The 22729-nt window shown below is 46.8% G+C and overlaps 1 protein-coding gene across 33 annotated transcripts in view; it reads right to left on the bottom strand.

Annotated features, from left to right (window-relative positions):
- Window positions 1–22729, bottom strand: part of RIMS1 (regulating synaptic membrane exocytosis 1) — a 540636-nt gene that overhangs the window by 199178 nt on the left and 318729 nt on the right. For 14 of the 33 annotated variants that reach the window (XM_069726584.1, XM_069726599.1, XM_069726583.1 and 11 more), the window contains one exon: window positions 15512–15601. The exons of 9 other annotated variants lie outside the window; for them this stretch is intronic. In XM_069726584.1, coding sequence (XP_069582685.1) covers window positions 15512–15601 — 90 coding nt within the window. Of the gene's footprint in view, window positions 1–9558; window positions 9631–15511; window positions 15602–22729 lie in introns of all 33 variants that reach the window. 10 more of the 33 variants (XM_069726604.1, XM_069726589.1, XM_069726577.1 and 7 more) reach the window with 1 other exon arrangement.

Below are 22729 nucleotides of genomic sequence, written 5' to 3' on the forward strand. Positions count from 1 at the left end.
TGCCTATTTATGGGAATGGATGCCATATACTACCACATTTCCCCTTCCATAAGGCCATAACTAACAGAATTCTAATATGTATGGGTAGTTTTATATACGAAAGCTCAGGAGTATAAAGGCATGATAGGAAATATCTTTACTTTAGAATTGTATATTGGCACATATTTGATAACATACACAACAAGCAACATGGTGGCAGGTAAATGTTACCTTGGGTCAATTCACAGAATTAAAGAAAAGTGACATGCAAGGGTCAAAATTATCAGGAAAATAAAAGGGACAAATGCCTTAGGGTCTCTTTCACTCACCACAAAACGATTCATAGCAGGATCCAGCCACGAGCTTCTGATGCTTCACTTAAAAAGGGGGCACTGACAATTAAAGGGAACCTGATAGCAAATTCACACTGCCCAAACATGAACAACATGAATCAGACACTGTGTCACTTCAGCAGTGTATGCTGTGGTGTTTCAGAGACAATGTACATTTAAAAGCTAGGCATAGACCGTGGAGACCATTCCCTGGAAGATGCTCCTCCTATAGGGACACACCTGTCAGTCTAGGGGAGCGGGGTGGGAAGAAGCTGCCAGGGAACGGCCTTCTACACTAGATGCATAGTTCCAGGACGGCGTCATAAGAGTACGTTTTTTCTGAAACACCGCTGACTTTGGTTCGGCCAGCTTGAATCTGCTGTCAGGTTCACTTTAATGCTAATTAGACAGTGTTATACTCTATAGCATAATATAGACACTATTCAGGTCTCTTTTTTGGAATTTGCAGTGCTATGGTGGAAAAATATTTAGAATTGAGAGTCCTCAGTGGTTAATACCTTTTAATGGCTAACTGAAAAGATGGTAACAAATTGCAAGCTTTCGAGACAACTCCGGCCTCTTCATCAGGCATAGACAGTGCTATGGTGGTATTAATTTAGGAAGTATATAGTTTTGCTATTGTACTTTTGCTTATGTTTTTTATACACCGTAGCTTTACAAAGTTTGATGGCATATCTAAAAGGGTAGTGCCCCTAAAAAGTGTTGTGACCAATGATTTCCTTAAGGCCCCCCATACACATTAGACAGACATCGGTTGGCCCTGCCCACAGTCTAATGTGTATGGGGCCTCCCGACTCTCTCCTGACAGATAATATCAGGTGGAAATAAGGATCCGGCATGTCCAAGTTTGGACTGCCGATCTTTTTGTTCTCGGCAAGTTTAGCGACCACCACAGGAGTCCTTTATAGATCACACAGGAGCACTTGGCACATCAAGCTCTTCTATGTATGCAAGAGTTGGGAGGGATAGCTGCTCGCTGAACAATCGGCAGAACCACCATTTGGCCGACAGCTATCTATTATGTATGGGGCCTCCTGCATTTATTTGCATAGCCCACATATACAAGAAATAGATGAAACCAAAGGGCATTTATTCACCAGGCACACACGATAGAAGTAACTACATGCAAGTGAAGTCACTTGTTGGGATAAGGAAAGGTAGAGGAAAAGATACAACTGACAAATAAAAGGAAACCAGATGAAATAAATGACTGTGCAAAGGACTGTGGCACTCAATCCCAAAATATAGATTGCAAGTTCCTGGACACATATGCAATCTGTGAAATGCTAAAGCTACAGGAATTTTCCAGAGCTGCCCCAATCTTCAGCTCCTGTGGCGGTACCAGATAGGGGCAGCTCCATTTTCATTTACAGATGGTGCTTCACACAAGAAAGCCTATTTTAATAGCTAAGCCAGGGCCCTTCTCTGTGTATATATCAGCTGGAACAGAAGATGGGGTCACTTATATGAGCCATCCTGGCAGCCCCCTTCCCACACAGCACCAATGCCATCCTGGCAGCCCCCTTCCCACACAGCACCAATGCCATCCTGGCAGCCCCCTTCCCACACAGCACCAATGCCATCCTGACAGCCCCCTTCCCACACAGCACCAATGCCATCCTGACAGCCCCCTTCCCACACAGCACCAATGCCATCCTGACAGCCCCCTTCCCACACAGCACCAATGCCATCCTGGCAGCCCCCATCCCACACAGCACCGATGCCATCCTGACAGCCCCCTTCCCACACAGCACCAATGCCATCCTGGCAGCCCCCATCCCACACAGCACCGATGCCATCCAGACAGCCCCCTTCCCACACAGCACCAATGCCACCCTGACAGCCCCCTTCCCACACAGCACCAATGCCACCCTGACAGCCCCCTTCCCACACAGCACCAATGCCATCCTGACAGCCCCCTTCCCACACAGCACCAATGCCATCCTGACAGCCCCCTTCCCACACAGCACCAATGCCATCCTGGCAGCCCCCATCCCACACAGCACCGATGCCATCCTGACAGCCCCCTTCCCACACAGCACCAATGCCATCCTGGCAGCCCCCATCCCACACAGCACCGATGCCATCCAGACAGCCCCCTTCCCACACAGCACCAATGCCATCCTGACAGCCCCCTTCCCACACAGCACCAATGCCACCCTGACAGCCCCCTTCCCACACAGCACCAATGCCATCCTGACAGCCCCCTTCCCACACAGCACCAATGCCATCCTGACAGCCCCCTTCCCACACAGCACCGATGCCATCCTGGCAGCCCCCATCCCACACAGCACCGATGCCATCCTGATGGGCTGATAGCTTGGAGAACCTTTAGATATACAAGCTAGTATGTGTGAATATTTGGAACACAACTAAAGATACTTTTTTTTCTAGTGGAGAGCGCTTTACCTATCTTATGATGTGACAGCGCATCTCTAGGATATGTCATCACTTTTTGGTGGGGAGGTTGGGTCCTGGAAAGGGTGCAATACTGGTTTAGATTTACCAACCCTTTCCTACACTCCTGCCACCCACGATGCAGGAAATTGCCGCTGACTCCAGTCTATTCGGATAGTCCGCTATGCAGGAAAACAGCGCAGAACCGTGTCACGCTCATTCTCAGGATCTGGCCATTTACCCAACACAGATAACGCAGCAAGGGCACATCCCAGCGATACTGTACACGATGGGTATAGGATCTACATTATGCTCCGTGGGCAGTTAGCACAGTGTCTGTCTGTTCCTGCTTTGTATGTGTCAGTCTCATTTATCAAAACTAAAGACTAGCCTTGCTGTATATACCAACACATCACATAGCAGCTCTTATATAGCAGAAAGGCTATTTTGTTTTGTATAAACCGGACACTCTGCAACATGCATAACAGTGTATATATAAGCCATACCTCCCAACCGTCCCGGATCCAGCGGAACTGTCCTGATTTTGACAGTCAGCCCCGCGATCCCGGGCGGAACATTAATTGTCCCGCACTGGTTGGGAGGTATGTGAATCACCCGGTCGGTCAGCTGAGAGCTCCCTGCACCCGGCCAGCACAGCAGCACATAATGGCTGCTCTGTGTACAGGACCTGTGATGAGGTCACAGGATGGGAGGAGTTAGGGGTCACATGATCGGATTCGGGAGGAGGACCTCCGTATACAAGACTTTGCTGGTTGCCATGGCGCCGGAGGAGGGTAAGGCAGCGTATGTGTGAGGTCAGGAGGTGTTTACAAGGTGGATGTAGCAGAGCCGTGTGTGTACGAGGTGTATGGAGCTGAGCCGTGTGTACGAGGTGTACAGAGCCGTGTGCATGAGGTGTACGGAGCGCAGCCGCGTGTGTACGAGGTGTACGGAGCAGAGCAGCATGTGAAAGGTGTACGGAGCGGAGCCGTGTGTGTAAGGGGTGTACAGAGCACAGCCGCGTGTGTACGAGGTGTACGGAGCACAGCCGCGTGTGTACGAGGTGTACGGAGCACAGCCACGTGTGTACGAGGTGTACGGAGCGGAGCCGCGTGTGTACGAGGTGTACGGAGCGGAGCCGCGTGTGTACGAGGTGTACGGAGCGCAGCCGCGTGTGTGCGAGGTGTACGGAGCAGAGCAGCGTGTGAAAGGTGTACGGAGCGGAGCCGTGTGTGTAAGGGGTGTACAGAGCACAGCCGCGTGTGTACGAGGTGTACGGAGCCGTGTGCATGAGGTGTACGGAGCGCAGCCGCGTGTGTACGAGGTGTACGGAGCCGTGTGCATGAGGTCTACGGAGCGCAGCCGCGTGTGTACGGAGCAGAGCAGCATGTGAAAGGTGTACGGAGCGGAGCCGTGTGTGTAAGGGGTGTACAGAGCACAGCCGCGTGTGTACGAGGTGTACGGAGCACAGCCGCGTGTGTACGAGGTGTACGGAGCACAGCCACGTGTGTACGAGGTGTACGGAGCGGAGCCGCGTGTGTACGAGGTGTACGGAGCGGAGCCGCGTGTGTACGAGGTGTACGGAGCGCAGCCGCGTGTGTGCGAGGTGTACGGAGCAGAGCAGCGTGTGAAAGGTGTACGGAGCGGAGCCGTGTGTGTAAGGGGTGTACAGAGCACAGCCGCGTGTGTACGAGGTGTACGGAGCCGTGTGCATGAGGTGTACGGAGCGCAGCCGCGTGTGTATGAGGTGTACGGAGCGCAGCCGCGTGTGTACGAGGTGTACGGAGCCGTGTGCATGAGGTGTACGGAGCACAGCCGCGTGTGTACGAGGTGTACGGAGCCGCGTGTACGAGGTGTACGGAGCCGTGTGCATGAGGTGTACGGAGCGCAGCTGCGTGTGTACGAGGTGTACGGAGCACAGCCGCGTGTGTACGAGCTGTACGGAGCGCAGCCGCGTGTGTACGGAGCAGAGCAGCATGTGAAAGGTGTACGGAGCGGAGCCGTGTGTGTAAGGGGTGTACAGAGCACAGCCGCGTGTGTACGAGGTGTACGGAGCACAGCCGCGTGTGTACGAGGTGTACGGAGCACAGCCGCGTGTGTACGAGGTGTACGGAGCGGAGCCGCGTGTGTACGAGGTGTACGGAGCGCAGCCGCGTGTGTGCGAGGTGTACGGAGCAGAGCAGCGTGTGAAAGGTGTACGGAGCGGAGCCGTGTGTGTAAGGGGTGTACAGAGCACAGCCGCGTGTGTACGAGGTGTACGGAGCCGTGTGCATGAGGTGTATGGAGCCCAGCCGCGTGTGTACGAGGTGTACGGAGCCGTGTGCATGAGGTGTACGGAGCGCAGCCGCGTGTGTACGAGGTGTACGGAGCCGTGTGCATGAGGTGTACGGAGCGCAGCCGCGTGTGTACGAGGTGTACGGAGCGCAGCCGCGTGTGTACGAGGTGTATGGAGCGCAGCCGCGTGTGTGCGAGGTGTACGGAGCAGAGCAGCGTGTGAAAGGTGTACGGAGCGGAGCCGTGTGTGTAAGGGGTGTACAGAGCACAGCCGCGTGTGTACGAGGTGTACGGAGCCGTGTGCATGAGGTGTACGGAGCGCAGCCACGTGTGTATGAGGTGTACGGAGCGCAGCCGCGTGTGTACGAGGTGTACGGAGCCGTGTGCATGAGGTGTACGGAGCGCAGCCGCGTGTGGACAATGTGTACGGAGCCGTGTGTACGAGGTGTACGGAGCCGTGTGCATGAGGTGTACGGAGCGCAGCCGCGTGTGTACGAGGTGTACGGAGCCGTGTGCATGAGGTGTACGGAGCGCAGCCACGTGTGTACGAGGTGTACGGAGCGCAGCCGCGTGTGTACGAGGTGTACGGAGCGCAGCCGCGTGTGTGCGAGGTGTACGGAGCGGAGCAGTGTGTGAAAGGTGTACGGAGCGGAGCCGTGTGTGTAAGGGGTGTACAGAGCACAGCCGCGTGTGTACGAGGTGTACGGAGCACAGCCGCGTGTGTACGAGGTGTACGGAGCACAGCCGCGTGTGTACGAGGTGTACGGAGCACAGCCGCGTGTGTACGAGGTGTACGGAGCGCAGCCGCGTGTGTGCGAGGTGTACGGAGCGGAGCAGTGTGTGAAAGGTGTACGGAGCGGAGCCGTGTGTGTAAGGGGTGTACAGAGCACAGCCGCGTGTGTACGAGGTGTACGGAGCACAGCCGCGTGTGTACGAGGTGTACGGAGCACAGCCGCGTGTGTACGAGGTGTATGGAGCGCAGCCGCGTGTGTGCGAGGTGTACAGAGCGGAGCAGCGTGTGAAAGGTGTACGGAGCAGAGCTGTGTGTGTAAAGGGTGTACAGAGCACAGCCGCGTGTGTAGGAGGTGTACGGAGCACAGCCGCGTGTGTGCGAGGTGTACGCAGCGCAGCCGCGTGTGTGCAACGTGTACAGAGCGGAGCAGCGTGTGAAAGGTGTACGGAGCGGAGTCGTGTGTACGAGGTGTACGGAGCCATGTGTATGAGGTGTACGGAGCACAGCCGCGTGTGTACAAGGTGTACGGAGCGGAGCAGCATGTGAAAGGTGTACGGAGCGGAGTCGTGTGTAAGAGGTGTATGGAGCACAGCCGCGTGTGTTACGAGGTGTACGGAGCACAGCCGCGTGTGTACGAGGTGTGCGGTGCGGAGCAGCGTGTGAAAGGTGTACGGAGCGGAGTCGTGTGTACGAGGTGTACGGAGCACAGCCGCGTGTGTACGAGGTGTACAGAGCGGAGTCGTGTGTAAGAGGTGTTCGGATGAGAGCAGAGTGTGAAAGGTGTATGGAGTGGAGCCACGTGTGTACGAGGTGTACAGAGCAGAGCCACGTGTGTACGAGGTGTGCGGAGCAGAGCCATGTGTGTGCAAGGTATACGGAGCGGAGCAGTGTGTGCAATGTGTATAGAGTGGAGCCGTGTGTGTACGAGGTGTACGGAGTAGTGCCGTGTGTGTACGAGATGTATGGAGAGGAGCCGCATGTGTATGAGGTGTACGCAGCGGAGCCGTGTGTGTGCAAGGTATACGGAGCGGAGCAGCTTCTGCAATGTGTATGGAGCGGAGCGGTGTGTGTATGAGGTGTACGTAGTGCCGTGTGTACGAGATGTATGGAGCGGAGCCGTGTGTGTATGAGGTGTATGGAGCGGAGCTGAATGTGTACGAGGTGAACGGAACGGAGCCGTGTGTGTTTGAGATGTATGGAGTGGAGCCGTGTGTATGGAGCGGAGCCGTGTATGCAAAGTGTACGGAGCGCAGCCGCGTGTGTAGGAGTAGCTATGTGTGGCCATTATACGGTACGAAGTATCATGTGCGGCCAATATACAGTATGGAGCATCATGTGTGGCCATTATACAGTATGGAGCATCATGTGTGGCTATTATACAGTATGGAGCATCATGTGTGGCTATTATACAGTATGGAGCATCATTTGTGGCCGTTATACAGTATGTAGCATCATGTGAGGTCATTATACAGTATGGAGCATCATGTGCGGTCATTATACAGTATGGAGCATCATGTGTGGCCATTATACAGTATTGAGCATCATGTGCGGCAATTATACAGTATGGAGCATCATGTGTGGCTGTTATACAGTATGGAGCATCATGTGTGGCCATTATACTGTATGGAGCATTATGTGTGGCCGTTATACAGTATTGAGCATCATGCGGGGTCGTTATACAGTATTGAGCATCATGTGTGGCCATTATACAGTATGGAGCATCATGTGTGGCCATTATACAGTATGGAGCATTATGTGTGGCCGTTATACAGTATTGAGCATCATGTGTGGCCATTATACAGTATGGAGCATCATGTGTGGCCATTATACAGTATGGAGCATCATGTGTGGCCATTATACAGTATGGAGCACTGTGTGGCCATTATACAGTATTGAGCATCATGTGGGGTCATTATACAGTATGGAGCACTGTGTGGCCATATTTTTTTGTTTATAATTATTCTTTATGAACAGTGTGATCAGCAGTGCTAAATGGGTGTTGTTGAGACATGGATATGGGTGTGACTAGTGAATGGGTGTGGTCAGAGGCGTGGCCTAAAATTTGCCGCGGCGCGCATTGCGCGCCGCTAACTTTGTCCCTCTTTCCCAGCTTCAAAAGTTGGGAGGTATGTATAAGCATGCAAAAAACTGAGGCATCAGGGAAATAATAACAAAGTTAGTTATTAGCAGACACATGGCAAAGAATTATAATAATGGAAGACACCCACAGAAAGCACAAATATGGCCTGAAAATCAGCAAACTATCACCTTCAGGAAAAGAAACCCTACATTTCTATTACTGGTTTGACTTCTTTTGGAAGCTAATTGTACAATATATTGTATTTTCTGACGCAATGTTTCGGATATTTCACACAAACTGGAAACAAGGTCTTTTCTATTACCTTAGAGGCCGTGTGATCTCTCCTACAGAAGATAAAGTCTGCATTATACCGTTCCTCTGTAATTCCTCATATACATTTCTGAATACATGATTACCATTGGGGGTGGACTCATACAGAACAGCACGGTCCAATTAGTGCTGGCAGTGCAGACACTCCGCTCTGACATGACACGGATAATGGCCACCCCCAGCAGAAGGCATACAGATAATGCTCTGTATTGGCACGGTGGCTCAGTGGTTAGCACAGCTGCTTTGCAGAGCTGGGGTCCTGGGTACAAATCCAACCAAGGACAATATGCGGTTTCCTCCATACTCCAAAGACATACTGAACCAAGACTGTGAGCCCCAATGGGGACAGTGATTATAGTGCATGTAAAGTTCTGCAGAATATAATGGCAAAGCATGATCCTGATATTTCCCACAATAGTCATGTCAGTACTGGTAGAGTCCACTTTAAATATTAGGATTTTAGCTCCAGAGCTTAGAATCCCATTGCTGGGACAGTCGGCATCAATGGGGATCAGATGGTGATCTGGATGCTGCTTGTGTGATGTGTGGACATGTCAGATCCTCTTTATGGCCCATAGATGGGCACTGAGATTGAATTCAGGGTGCAGGTGTTTTCATGCCAAGAAAAGGTGCACCTTTCCTTTGCAAAGGTGGGTTTTTACCACCCACCAAAAGAGAACCAATTTGCTACTTATTTGGTAATCATCAGTCATCTATTACCCGTGTACACAAGCAGTCCACATTTAATACATGCAAAGAATTATCCAGAATAGATAATCGTGCAGTGTGAATAGGCTCCCATTTGTTGTCAGCAGTACAGGCACTGTTTGCACACGACAATGCGCTGCCAAGTACGATGATCTTTTAAATGGAATATGTCAGAAGGTTTTGCGATTTAATCTGACAGCAGCATGATGTAGGGGCTGAGACACTGCTTCCTGGGATGTGCTACTTATTAGGCTGTGCGCTATTGGTTCAATACAACAAGTGTTTTATCAGCAGGAGATTATCAATGCTAGACTACAGCTCAGCCTCCAGCACTGACTAGCAGCTTACTGTCTATATACAATGCTTTGGTGTGGGCAGGGATAGCTTTCTGAGCTCTGCTACATACTACATCTAACAACTCCCAGTAAACTAAGTGAACATCTCTGGAATCAGAGTCTTTTTTCCCTACACCACGCTGCTCTCAGATCGGGTAGCAAAAACCTGCTGACAGATTATTTCCCCAGACGAACAAGCGTTTGCTCACGTGTCAGGTGATGGGCAGCCTGTTTACACATGATTGGGTTAGGAGTGTTCCTAAATAATCATGCCGTGGAAGTGCACCCGAACTCCTGCGTGTCTTTGTAGGGTCATATACTTAAATCGCACTCTATCATGTATCGAAATATGCATTGAAGACCTCATACCTTTTCACTTCAGAAACACAGCATTTATGGTTTGGTTTCTGGTTGCTAGATTTTTCCATTTTTCTGGGCTGCCTGAGATGAAGTGATAAATAAAAAAAAAAGAAAAGCCAGGGCAAAAAATAATAATAGTGAAAGAAAACATCAATGAAGAATGAGATTACATGTAAAGCATTGAAATGATGAACATTGCAGGCATTATTACCAAATAATGTACATGCAGAAACCAATAAAATATGAGGCAAAATCCAGTAAGAACAGACGTGTCTAAAGACTGAAACTGATCCATAACTGATAATTCAGCAACGCTCCTGTTATTGTTTCACACTACCTGGACAGATCCGCTCCCTCAAATGCTGCATAACAAATATACGAACTGAAGCAGCTCCCTGAACATCAAGCACATGCAATATAATCCGAGCTGGGCGGTTATTTCCCAAGGAAAAATTACTACTAGGCTTTAAAAGGAACCTGTCACCCTCACCACCTAATCTGACAGCTATATAATAGAGACTGAGATCCAGATTCCGGTGATCTATCACTTACTAGGCTGCATGCTGTAGTTTTTATTTAAAAAAAACTGTTTTATCAGCAGGAGATTATCACTAGAAGACTATTAAACCTCCTGACATGTAGTCCTCCATATTTATGGGTTGAGTATAAACCCGCCCCACCACTGATTGGCAGCTTTCTGTCTATGCACAGTGTATACAGAGAGCTGCCAATCAGTTCAGCATTCAAAGAGCTGGTAAATCGGCAGCACATAACTGATTTGATCAAAACTGCAGCAAACAGCTCCATAAGTGTTACATTGCTGGAATCAGGTTCTCTGCCTCTACACCATGCTGCACTCAGATGGGATAGTAAAAACCTGGCGACAGATTCCTTTAAGGTGAAAAAATATTATATTGCTATTACAGCTGTCATCATAGTGACATGATAAAAAAAAGCGTGTGATGCCCATGATGCTTTAGGGCACAGAGACCCTAGACCTTGGGAAATTTACTATAAGTATATGGAATATACATTGTACAATTCTTATTATATTAATTATTATTTAAGTTATCGCACTATATACAAGCCTAAAGAAACATAATAGGGCTATAAAGCAAATGGTTACGAGAGTTGTCCACATTTCTATAATATAATACCATTAACTGACAGCAAAAAAACAAGTGTTTTCTTAGACAGCAATAAAGCAGGGCTGTATAGACATAAAATACACATCACATGTAATGCGTCAGCATGAGACAGGAGGGAAACAAGAAAGGAAACACATTGTAGTATGAACTACATGGATGAATTTGCAGGTGGACTAAGAAACAATGGTTAGCCGGACGTATAACACGGACGTATAATGCAATGCTCGGACTGGCTGGCGGCTCTCCTCACCCCAGTGGGACAGCACTTCTATGCAGCTGCCAAGCTCGAGTCAGGAGAGCCGCCAGCCAGTCCGAGCATTGCGATGCGTCGTCCGTGTTATACAGCCATCTGAAAACTATAGGGAGGTGTCAGGTTTTTTGTAAATCAGGGGTGTTAGGATCGGCCGTCCTGAAGAGGTTTTAGTTATCTAAGGTACAATTTGCTCTAAGCAGCCTCTTATAGACAATGCCTACAGTATTCTGCGGAGCATTATATTCTGCTCGAATACTTTTTCTACTTATTTTGAGAGTAAGGTTATTGGTCGGTACATCTCAGAACTAATAACTTTCTTTTTTTAAAGGGGTCTTCTATATTTTTATGATTTACGTTACGGATTTATATTCTAAAATGTGTTAATAACAAGGGGTCCAAATGACAAAGCCAAAAAAAAAAACACCCCCCCAAAATTTTTTTTTTGTTTTTTTTTAAGATCATGGCAATTCATCAGTAGTTATCATGTAAGGAGGTGATGGTAATGTGGTGCTTAAAGGGGTTGTTCCCTCTCAGTAAATGAGTGTCCCCAGTTGCAGGTTATTATAAACAAACAATCCGTGCTGTATACACCTTTCCCTGGTCCCTGATTGGCTGTTGCAATGTAGATGCCAGCTTGGCGAGCAATGCCAGACACTTGTAGTAGTAGCGAAGACTAGTCATAAGTGTACCCGAGGAAGGTGAGTAGAGTGTAGCTTGTTTCTCTTTAATACTCTGCAACCGGGGCCAATCATTTACTGCAAGAGAACAACCCCTTTAAAGTGTAACTGTCATTTCAGGTAACTTCTCGGGTCTTGTTTGTGTGATTGAAGAATAACACTATTTCTGGTCACTAGATGACTTATTTCCTGGATTTTTTCACCAGTTTTTCCCTCTGAGTGCTCTAACTCTGATATTTAGTTGTCTCAGAGGTAGTGGCTGAAACTAGCTGCTATGACATCTCCCGTACAAAGGACACAGAAAGAAATAAACCCGTGCTTTCCTTCCTCTTCAGCACACAGACAGAAGCAGCGGCATAGAAGATATTAAAGAGCAGTACTGAGCTGTGTTCCTGTGAATCCAGTGCTGAAGGAAAATAAAATTGTCTAGAGATGAAGCATTATCTGCCTGGTCTCTCACTGTGCTGAAAACTCTTCTCCTCCTCTATAGACTTCAATAGGCTCCTGTCATCGCCATGCGTTGGCAGTCTTTCTTGCCAAAATGGTGTATTTTTAAGAGTAAAATAAAACCCCCCGAGCAAGTAGATGAGACTAGTCATGTTGCTCTTGTAAAGAAGCTTTAGAAATTAATATTGTGATCACGGCAATGAAATGAAAATGTGACAGATGAGAGAATACATGGACTTGGCTTTGGTCCCCTATAATAAAGGAATTGTTCCTCCCGTGCTTTGATCACTGCACATAGCCACGAATACAGTGATATATCAGCATGGTTTACACTAGTCACACAGATCCTATCACATTGTAAATTCCGAGTGTTCAAACTATAATAAGTAATGCATTGCAGCACTAAATTATATCGCTTATTGCTTCTCAGCAAGTCACACTGCAAATACTAATATCCTATTGCTCCAAATTCAATATACGGTCATTTTATCAAATAATGGGGAATAAAAAAAACAGGGATGCACTGCACAATGTGTATTTCATGTCAGACATATTACAGTAATTATTGTACAATACTAGACCACCAATGTTACTGCCAAGATGTCAAAACTTACACTGGTTATCATGACATTATAGTAAAGTTAGCTAATCCACAGATTTCTAGCACAGATGTAAAGGGCCAGATTATTTATTAACAGTACCATTAGGTCCCAGTCTACAGTATCCAATCTTCATAATCTGTGTCTAATGAGTAATACGTCTATCTATTCACGCGAATCAGGCAAGTGGTATAATAAGGGTTTATTATACTGATAGGAACACATGTTATTACATGACGCTGTATAAGCTCGATTATAGTATGTTACACATTATGATGGGAGGTATAACGTGTTGCTGAGAACCACAATACGGCAATTTTCCAATTTGCTTCTGAAATTTCTCCGACTATGCCATTTGTCTGATAGGGGCTCTCAGAAACCACTATATTCAGATGTATGAAATTCATCCTTTAGCCACAGAAGTGTATGTATTTAATCTTCTGCTAATGAATATCCGTAATATTACAACTTCCACTAAATCAAGCACACAAGCTGTGAAGGCAAAACAATTTAGAACTAAACTAATGTCCTATAAAGCTGTAAGTGAGGAAATGGCTACTACTGTATAGTTTCCTATGTAATTAACCCTACAGTATGCTCATATTTCACGTTTCAGCACCTGCTCATTTCAGCGCTCATTCCTATTAAGCCTACAATGTTACTATTGCTTAGGTATTTTTTTTAATAGGTGTCACATTTTGTGATTCTAGTTCATGTAGCTTCAAAGCCACTGACTCCTTTCAGGAAGCTTGAAGTAAAGGGAGCTGATGAGCGTACATGACTCCACCAAACCACTTCAGCTGCTGGATAGAAAGGTTAAACATTCCTATTGGGCCAGCCATATCGGTACCAAAATGGAGAAAAGAAAATCTGGCAGCACGGTGGCTCAGTGGATAGTCCTGGGTTCAAATCCCACCAAGGACAACATCTGCAAGGAGTCTGTATGTTCTCCCCGTGTTTGCGTGGGTTTCCTCCGGGCACTCTGGTTTCCTCCCACATTCCAAAAACATACTGATAGGGAATTTAGATTGTGAGCCCCATCGGGGACAGCGATGATGATGTGTGCAAACTGTAAACAACTGCGGAATATGTTAGCGCTATATAAAAATAAATATAAAAATAATTCCATCTCTGCAAGGTTACTGCTCAAGCTGGGAAGTGTCCTGAATTTGCCCAATACACCTACCCAAACCCCTCCACTTTGGTCTTGACTGACAGCTTCAGCTTTCTCCTGTGTTGCCGAGTGGCGGCAAATGCGCAGCGCTTCTCGCTCGTGGGCATTCACTTCAGTATTCACTGCCCATGCACCGGCGAGAGCTGTTCAATAAGACCAGATAGTAGGGGTCGGAAAGGGTTTACTGGCCAATCTTTAGGATACTTCTGGGTTTGAGAAATGCCCAGTGGACACTTTCGGAGACGGATATCTATGACCAGGATCATAGGAGTGTTTGATCTTGTTTACAGGACATCACATAGCAGCTGGAACGGTTTGGTCGGGCATCATGTACTGCCTGCCTGCATCCACCATTAGCGGGAGCATACAGAAAAGGAAGAATTAGGTGAATTATGTCTCCTATAAGCTCGCTGGTGTGAGCATAGGAACAGATCACCTAATTTTACCTTTTTTTTTTTAACAAAAAAGGGGAAACAATATGTAAACTCCAAACGAGCAAATGTCCCGACCAGATGTTTCAAATATTTCCAAGACTTTGTCAGACTATGAAAAGATCAAAGCCATAAAGATATAGCCCTTCTTAAACTAACCTACAAGAAATATATCATAATGCAGAGAATTAAAGGGAAACTGTGAGCCTGCATATCGCTATTATACTGTAGCTATAGGGTTAATAGCGTGAGACTGCACTGTAAATATGCCCCCGCACTTTGCAGTGCATCAGTGCAGAGCCGCCTCAGTTAAAGTTCCAGGGCGTGCGTACAGCTGCCGCTCACTGTGTGCTGGGCGGTGACTGACGCCGTGTAGACACGTCTCTGTGACTGAAAGCCGGAGGCTGCTGGGAGGAATAAAGTTCATTATCTCCTTGGAACCGAACTTTCAGTAGGGCAACCAAGTGTCTTTCTAACACTATTAACCTACAGACTAACCTTATATCTCCAGGTTAGTAGTGTTATCCGACATGATGGCTTCCCTTTAACTCGTAAATAACAATAGGCACTGAACTTGTACAATTAGGTTTGGAGATACACTCTTCTGCATCATGGTATTTTTCTGTATTGTGATATACTTGACTTTTAAGAAGGACTAAATCTGTAGGCTTGTCCAGGACTGACATAATGATGACCTACTGTATGCTCAGTCATCAATATAAGATCAGTGGGCTTTCGACACTCAGCACCTCCACCGATCAGCTGTTTGCAGCAGCCAGATGTTCATAGAGTCTAGAGCCGGCACAGCACAGCTCTCTACATTGTTTGGTGACTGTTGTCAGGTCCTGCAGCTCATCTACCACTGAAGTGAATGGGGTACCCAAAAATGGCCACTACGCAGTGTTCAGAGCTGTGCTGATTCGGTTCTAAGCAGTGTATAGATCTGGCAGTCGCGGATGTTGCAGACAGTTGATCAGTGGTGGTGCCGGTTGTCAGATCCACATTGATCTAACATGCCTTACCCTAAGGATATGTCAGGCCCATTAACTAGATAAAGTACTATGATCACTAATGCACATCACAATACTGTAGGTATTTCGGCACAAGAGATTATTATCAGCGATACACTCAGACACACATTAGTGATTTAAAAAAAAAATATTAAGTGACATGACGAATGAAAAAATGAAATCACCAAGACACATGAAAAGAATGAAAAAGTCAGTTTTATACCTTTCTCGTTCTGGTGAATGCAAACTAGTATCTGGTCTCAAGCAGTTGGTACTAGCACTTCGAGCCCTGTCAAGGGAGGGCTGTAGTTCACTAGTGCCAGTGCATTGCATCCAATGGTAGAAGAGAAAGAGGAATAGAAAAGAAAACAAAGAAAGGAATACAATGTTAGAGATAAAAATCATAAAAGGTAATGTTTTCTTAGCATAAGATGTAAAACCATCATGACAGTTAATGCTTGCAGGAATATGAATGTGCCCTTCTCAGTATAAACACACTACGTTATGAAGCCAATAAACTGCAGATGCAGAACCCACCTGGGCTTTCAACTTGGCTGGGGAATATTAAACTTACTGGAAAAAGTGTTTGCAGATAAAGACTCTACAGAGTTAGTATTGACTTAACGTCTTTTAATAGACGGTGCGGTTAAAAGTTGAAAAGAAAAACTTTTAGAACTTTCAGAACAATGTAAGCTTTCAAGTTCTGCAGCCTACGGCAATATCTCGGATCTCGTCTTAGAAACAGAACAAAAGCAAGTTGGGATTGGGATTTGTCTATACTTTCTACTATTCCTATTATATTCAAGGTACTCAATGACATATAGGGCCAGGGTGATGACAGTACAACGCCCATCGCACAGCCAGGGAATAGGGCACCGGACTAGCTACATGACTGCCATACAACTTTCATGACACCGTTTACATGTTCTCAATGGGGAGCAGGGATTAAACCACTGCCAGACACTTCTAGTGGCGGCTTATGTCCCATGAGAACAATGGATCGGGCATAATGAAATCCAACATGTCCAATTGTTCTTTCCCTTCTCATCTGCCACTGGGGGAAACATGGGACACCACTATACACATTAGCTGGTTGATCAAGAAAACCTAATAGCTGATACTGTTGTGAATTCTGTGGCTGAATTCACTCCTGTGGTCACAAGTGGTACTGCAGCTTCTGAGCTTCCTCCCTCAGGTGTTCTGGTGAGCTCGTTAACTGCTTCATTACTTAACTCCGCCTGATGCTGCTATCCTTGCTCCTTGTCAATGTTTCAGTGTTGGATCTGAGCTTCTCCTGATTGTTCCTGTGACCTGCTGCTCTGTATAGCTAAGTGCTTTTTGCTTTTTTGTTGCTTTTTTTCTGTCCAGCTTGTCTTTTGTTTTGCTGGAAGCTCTGAGACGCAAAGGGTGTACCGCCGTGCCGTTAGTTCGGCACGGTGGTTTTTTTTTGCCCCCTTTGCGTGGTTTTGCTTTAGGGTTTTTTGTAGACTGCAAAGTTCGCTTTACTGTCCTCGCTCTGTCCTAGAATATCGGGCCCCACTTTGCTGAATCTACTTCATCCCTACGTTTTGTTTTTTCATCTTACTCACAGTCATTATATGTGGGGGGCTGCCTTTTCCTTTGGGGAATTTCTCTGGGGCAAGTCAGGCCTATTTTTCTATCTTCAGGCTAGCTAGTTTCTTAGGCTGTGCCGAGTTGCCTAGGTAGTTGTTAGGCGCAATCCACAGCCGCTTTTAGTTGTGTTTAGGATAGGATCAGGTGTGCAGTCTACAGAGTTTCCACGTCTCAGAGCTCGTTCTTGTATTTTTGGGTATTTGTCAGATCACTGTGTGCGCTCTGATCGCTAAGCACACTGTGTTTCTGGATTGCCTTCATAACACCTGTCATTAGCAAACATAACAGTACAAGGAGCCCAACTAATGATTCTCAATAGAGGGAAAGAAAAAGTTCTGACATCATTTTTTTTTTTTTCCTGCTCTGTGTTCACTTTTTTTTTTCCCCTAGACATTTGGGTGATTCTGGACACAGGTGTGGACATGGATATTCAGGGTCTGTGCTCTTCAATGGATAATCTGGTTATAAATGTACAAAAAATTCAAGATACTATTGATCAGAAATCTATGTTAGAACCAAGAATTCCTATTCCTGATTTGTTTTTTGGAGATAGAACTAAGTTTCTAAGTTTCAAAAATAATTGTAAGCTATTTCTGGCCTTGAAACCTCATTCTTCTGGTAATCCTATTCAACAGGTTTTGATTATTATTTCTTTTTTGCGCGGCGACCCTCAAGACTGGGCATTTTCTCTTGCGCCAGGAGACCCTGCATTGAGTAGTGTCGATGCGTTTTTCCTGGCGCTCGGATTGCTGTACGATGAGCCTAATTCAGTGGATCAGGCTGAGAAAAATTTGCTGGCTTTGTGCCAGGGTCAGGATGATATAGAAGTATATTGTCAGAAATTTAGGAAATGGTCAGTACTCACTCAGTGGAATGAATCTGCGCTGGCAGCTTTGTTCAGAAAGGGTCTCTCTGAGGCTCTTAAGGATGTCATGGTGGGATTTCCTATGCCTGCTGGTTTGAATGAGTCTTTGTCTTTGGCCATTCAGATCGGTCGACGCTTGCGCGAGCGTAAATCTGTGCACCATTTGGCGGTACTGCCTGAGGTTAAACCTGAGCCTATGCAGTGCGATAGGACTATGACTAGAGTTGAACGGCAGGAATACAGACGTCTGAATGGTCTGTGTTTCTACTGTGGTGATTCCACTCATGCTATTTCTGATTGTCCTAAACGCACTAAGCGGTCCGCTAGGTCTGCCGTCATTGGTACTGTACAGTCCAAATTCCTTCTGTCCATTACCTTGATATGCTCTTTGTCGTCGTTTTCTGTCATGGCGTTTGTGGATTCGGGCGCTGCCCTGAATCTGATGGATTTGGATTATGCTAAACGTTGTGGGTTTTTCTTGGAGCCTTTGCGGTGTCCTATTCCATTGAGAGGAATTGATGCTACACCTTTGGCCAAGAATAAACCTCAATACTGGGCCCAGCTGACCATGTGCATGGCTCCTGCACATCAGGAAGTTATTCGCTTTCTGGTGTTGCATAATCTGCATGATGTGGTCGTGTTGGGGTTGCCATGGCTACAAACCCATAATCCAGTATTGGATTGGAATTCCATGTCGGTATCCAGCTGGGGTTGTCAGGGGGTACATGGTGATGTTCCATTTTTGTCGATTTCGTCATCCACCCCTTCTGAGATCCCAGAGTTCTTGTCTGATTATCAGGATGTATTTGAAGAGCCCAAGTCCGATGCTCTACCTCCGCATAGGGATTGTGATTGTGCTATCAATTTGATTCCTGGTAGTAAATTCCCTAAAGGTCGATTATTTAATTTATCCGTGCCCGAACACGCCGCTATGCGCAGTTATGTGAAGGAATCCCTGGAGAAGGGACATATTCGCCCATCGTCATCACCACTGGGAGCAGGGTTCTTCTTTGTAGCCAAGAAGGATGGTTCGCTGAGACCGTGTATTGATTACCGCCTTCTTAATAAGATCACTGTTAAATTTCAGTATCCCTTGCCATTGTTATCTGACTTGTTTGCTCGGATTAAGGGGGCTAGTTGGTTCACTAAGATAGATCTTCGTGGTGCGTATAATCTGGTGAGAATCAGGCAAGGAGATGAATGGAAAACTGCATTCAATACGCCCGAGGGTCATTTTGAGTATCTAGTGATGCCGTTCGGACTTGCCAATGCTCCATCTGTGTTTCAGTCTTTTATGCATGACATCTTCCGTGAATATCTGGATAAATTCCTGATTGTTTACTTGGATGACATTTTGATCTTCTCAGATGATTGGGAGTCTCATGTGAAGCAGGTCAGAATGGTTTTTCAGGTCCTGCGTGCTAACTCTTTGTTTGTGAAGGGATCAAAGTGTCTCTTCGGTGTGCAGAAAGTTTCATTTTTGGGGTTCATCTTTACCCCTTCTACTATCGAGATGGATCCAGTTAAGGTCCAAGCCATCCAGGATTGGATTCAGCCGACATCTCTGAAAAGTCTGCAAAAGTTCCTGGGCTTTGCTAATTTTTATCGTCGCTTCATCTGTAATTTTTCTAGCATTGCCAAACCATTGAACGATTTGACCAAGAAGGGTGCTGATTTGGTTAATTGGTCTTCTGCTGCTGTGGAAGCTTTTCAGGAGTTGAAGCGTCGTTTTTGTTCTGCCCCTGTGTTGTGTCAGCCAGATGTTTCTCTTCCGTTCCAGGTCGAGATTGATGCTTCTGAGATTGGAGCAGGGGCGGTTTTGTCACAGAGAGGTTCTGATTGCTCAGTGATGAAACCATGTGCTTTCTTTTCCAGGAAGTTTTCGCCCGCTGAGCGTAATTATGATGTGGGCAATCGAGAGTTGCTGGCCATGAAGTGGGCATTAGAGGAGTGGCGTCATTGGCTTGAAGGAGCTAAGCATCGCGTGGTGGTATTGACTGATCATAAAAACTTGACTTATCTCGAGTCTGCCAAGCGCTTGAATCCTAGACAGGCCCGTTGGTCGTTATTTTTTGCCCGCTTCGACTTTGTGATTTCGTACCTTCCGGGCTCTAAAAATGTGAAGGCGGATGCTCTGTCTAGGAGTTTTGTGCCCGACTCTCCGGGTTTATCTGAGCCAGCGGGTATCCTCAAGGAAGAAGTCATTGTGTCTGCCATCTCCCCTGATTTGCGGCGGGTGCTGCAAAAATTTCAGGCGAATAAACCTGATCGTTGTCCAGCAGAGAAACTGTTCGTCCCTGATAGGTGGACTAATAAACTTATCTCTGAACTTCATTGTTCGGTGTTGGCTGGTCATCCTGGAATCTTTGGTACCAGAGAGTTAGTGGCTAGATCCTTCTGGTGGCCATCTCTGTCACGGGATGTACGTACTTTTGTGCAGTCCTGTGGGATTTGTGCTAGGGCTAAGCCCTGCTGTTCTCGTGCCAGTGGGTTGCTTTTGCCCTTGCCGGTCCCAAAGAGGCCTTGGACACATATTTCGATGGATTTCATTTCTGACCTTCCCGTTTCTCAAAAGATGTCAGTCATTTGGGTGGTCTGTGATCGCTTTTCTAAAATGGTCCATCTGGTGCCCTTGACTAAATTGCCTTCCTCCTCTGATTTGGTACCTTTGTTCTTTCAGCATGTGGTTCGGTTGCATGGCATTCCTGAGAATATTGTTTCTGACAGAGGTTCCCAGTTTGTTTCAAGGTTTTGGCGAGCCTTTTGTGGTAGGATGGGCATTGACCTATCCTTTTCCTCGGCTTTCCATCCTCAGACTAATGGCCAGACCGAACGAACCAATCAGACCTTGGAAACATATCTGAGATGTTTTGTTTCTGCAGACCAGGATGATTGGGTGTCCTTTTTGCCGTTGGCTGAGTTCGCCCTTAATAATCGGGCCAGCTCGGCTACCTTGGTTTCTCCATTTTTTTGCAATTCTGGGTTCCATCCTCGTTTCTCTTCAGGACAGGTTGAGTCTTCGGACTGTCCTGGTGTGGATTCTGTGGTGGATAGGTTGCAGCAGATCTGGACTCAGGTAGTGGACAATTTGATCTTGTCCCAGGAGAAAGCTCAACTTTTCGCTAATCGCAGACGCCGTGTGGGTCCCCGACTTCGTGTTGGGGATCTGGTTTGGTTATCTTCTCGTCATATTCCTATGAAGGTTTCCTCTCCTAAATTTAAACCTCGTTTTATTGGTCCGTATAGGATTTCTGAGGTTCTCAATCCTGTGTCTTTTCGTTTGACCCTCCCAGACTCCTTTTCCATACATAATGTATTCCATAGGTCGTTGTTGCGGAGATACGTGGCACCTATGGTTCCATCTGTTGAGCCTCCTGCCCCGGTTTTGGTGGAGGGGGAATTGGAGTATATTGTGGAGAAGATTTTGGATTCTCGTGTTTCTAGACGGAAACTCCAGTATCTGGTTAAATGGAAGGGTTATGCTCAGGAAGATAATTCCTGGGTTTTTGCCTCTGATGTTCATGCTTCCGATCTTGTTCGTGCCTTTCATGCGGCTCATCCTGGTCGGCCTGGGGGCTCTGGTGAGGGTTCGGTGACCCCTCCTCAAGGGGGGGGTACTGTTGTCAATTCTGTGGCTGAATTCACTCCTGTGGTCACAAGTGGTACTGTAGCTTCTGAGCTTCCTCCCTCAGGTGTTCTGGTGAGCTCGTTAACTGCTTCATTACTTAACTCCGCCTGATGCTGCTATCCTTGCTCCTTGTCAATGTTTCAGTGTTGGATCTGAGCTTCTCCTGATTGTTCCTGTGACCTGCTGCTCTGTATAGCTAAGTGCTTTTTGCTTTTTTGTTGCTTTTTTTCTGTCCAGCTTGTCTTTTGTTTTGCTGGAAGCTCTGAGACGCAAAGGGTGTACCGCCGTGCCGTTAGTTCGGCACGGTGGGTTTTTTTTGCCCCCTTTGCGTGGTTTTGCTTTAGGGTTTTTTGTAGACTGCAAAGTTCGCTTTACTGTCCTCGCTCTGTCCTAGAATATCGGGCCCCACTTTGCTGAATCTACTTCATCCCTACGTTTTGTCTTTTCATCTTACTCACAGTCATTATATGTGGGGGGCTGCCTTTTCCTTTGGGGAATTTCTCTGGGGCAAGTCAGGCCTATTTTTCTATCTTCAGGCTAGCTAGTTTCTTAGGCTGTGCCGAGTTGCCTAGGTAGTTGTTAGGCGCAATCCACAGCCGCTTTTAGTTGTGTTTAGGATAGGATCAGGTGTGCAGTCTATAGAGTTTCCACGTCTCAGAGCTCGTTCTTGTATTTTTGGGTATTTGTCAGATCACTGTGTGCGCTCTGATCGCTAAGCACACTGTGTTTCTGGATTGCCTTCATAACACCTGTCATTAGCAAACATAACATGATACATGCTGCCTAATCTTCAGGCAGTGGCTGTATGAACTCACCCAGGAAGGATTTACTCTGAAATGCTGCAGTGTTTCAGAGCAAAACATACTTTAAAAACCGCCATGGGTCGTGTCGCGCTATAGACTAGTCGGACTAGATGCACATAGGCCGAAACCTGACACTCTAGGGCAGTGGGCAGGGAGAAGCCGCCGGGTTCCTACCTGTTTGACTAGTCTATAGCACGGCACGACCCTTGGCGGCTATTAAAGTATGTTTTGCTCTGAAACACTGCAGCATTTCAGAGTAAATCCTACCTGGATGAGTTCATACAACCACTGCCTGATGCATGCTGCCCGAGCATTGAGCAGCATGAATCAGCTGTCAGGTTCTTAAGTCTTGTTTGGCTGTTTTCATTCTCTTCTACATTCTTATTTAAATCACCAATCATTACAAACTAATAGGTGGCAAAGTAAAATAAATTATATGATCTGACTTGGGTTAAAAACAATAAAATATGGCATGTCATGATGGAAAATAAAAACAAAATAATCGCATGTTCTGGGGACTGCAGGCCCTTT

The sequence above is a fragment of the Ranitomeya imitator genome, chromosome 5 (genome assembly GCF_032444005.1).
Source record: "Ranitomeya imitator isolate aRanImi1 chromosome 5, aRanImi1.pri, whole genome shotgun sequence".
Taxonomy (NCBI): Eukaryota; Metazoa; Chordata; class Amphibia; order Anura; family Dendrobatidae; genus Ranitomeya; species Ranitomeya imitator.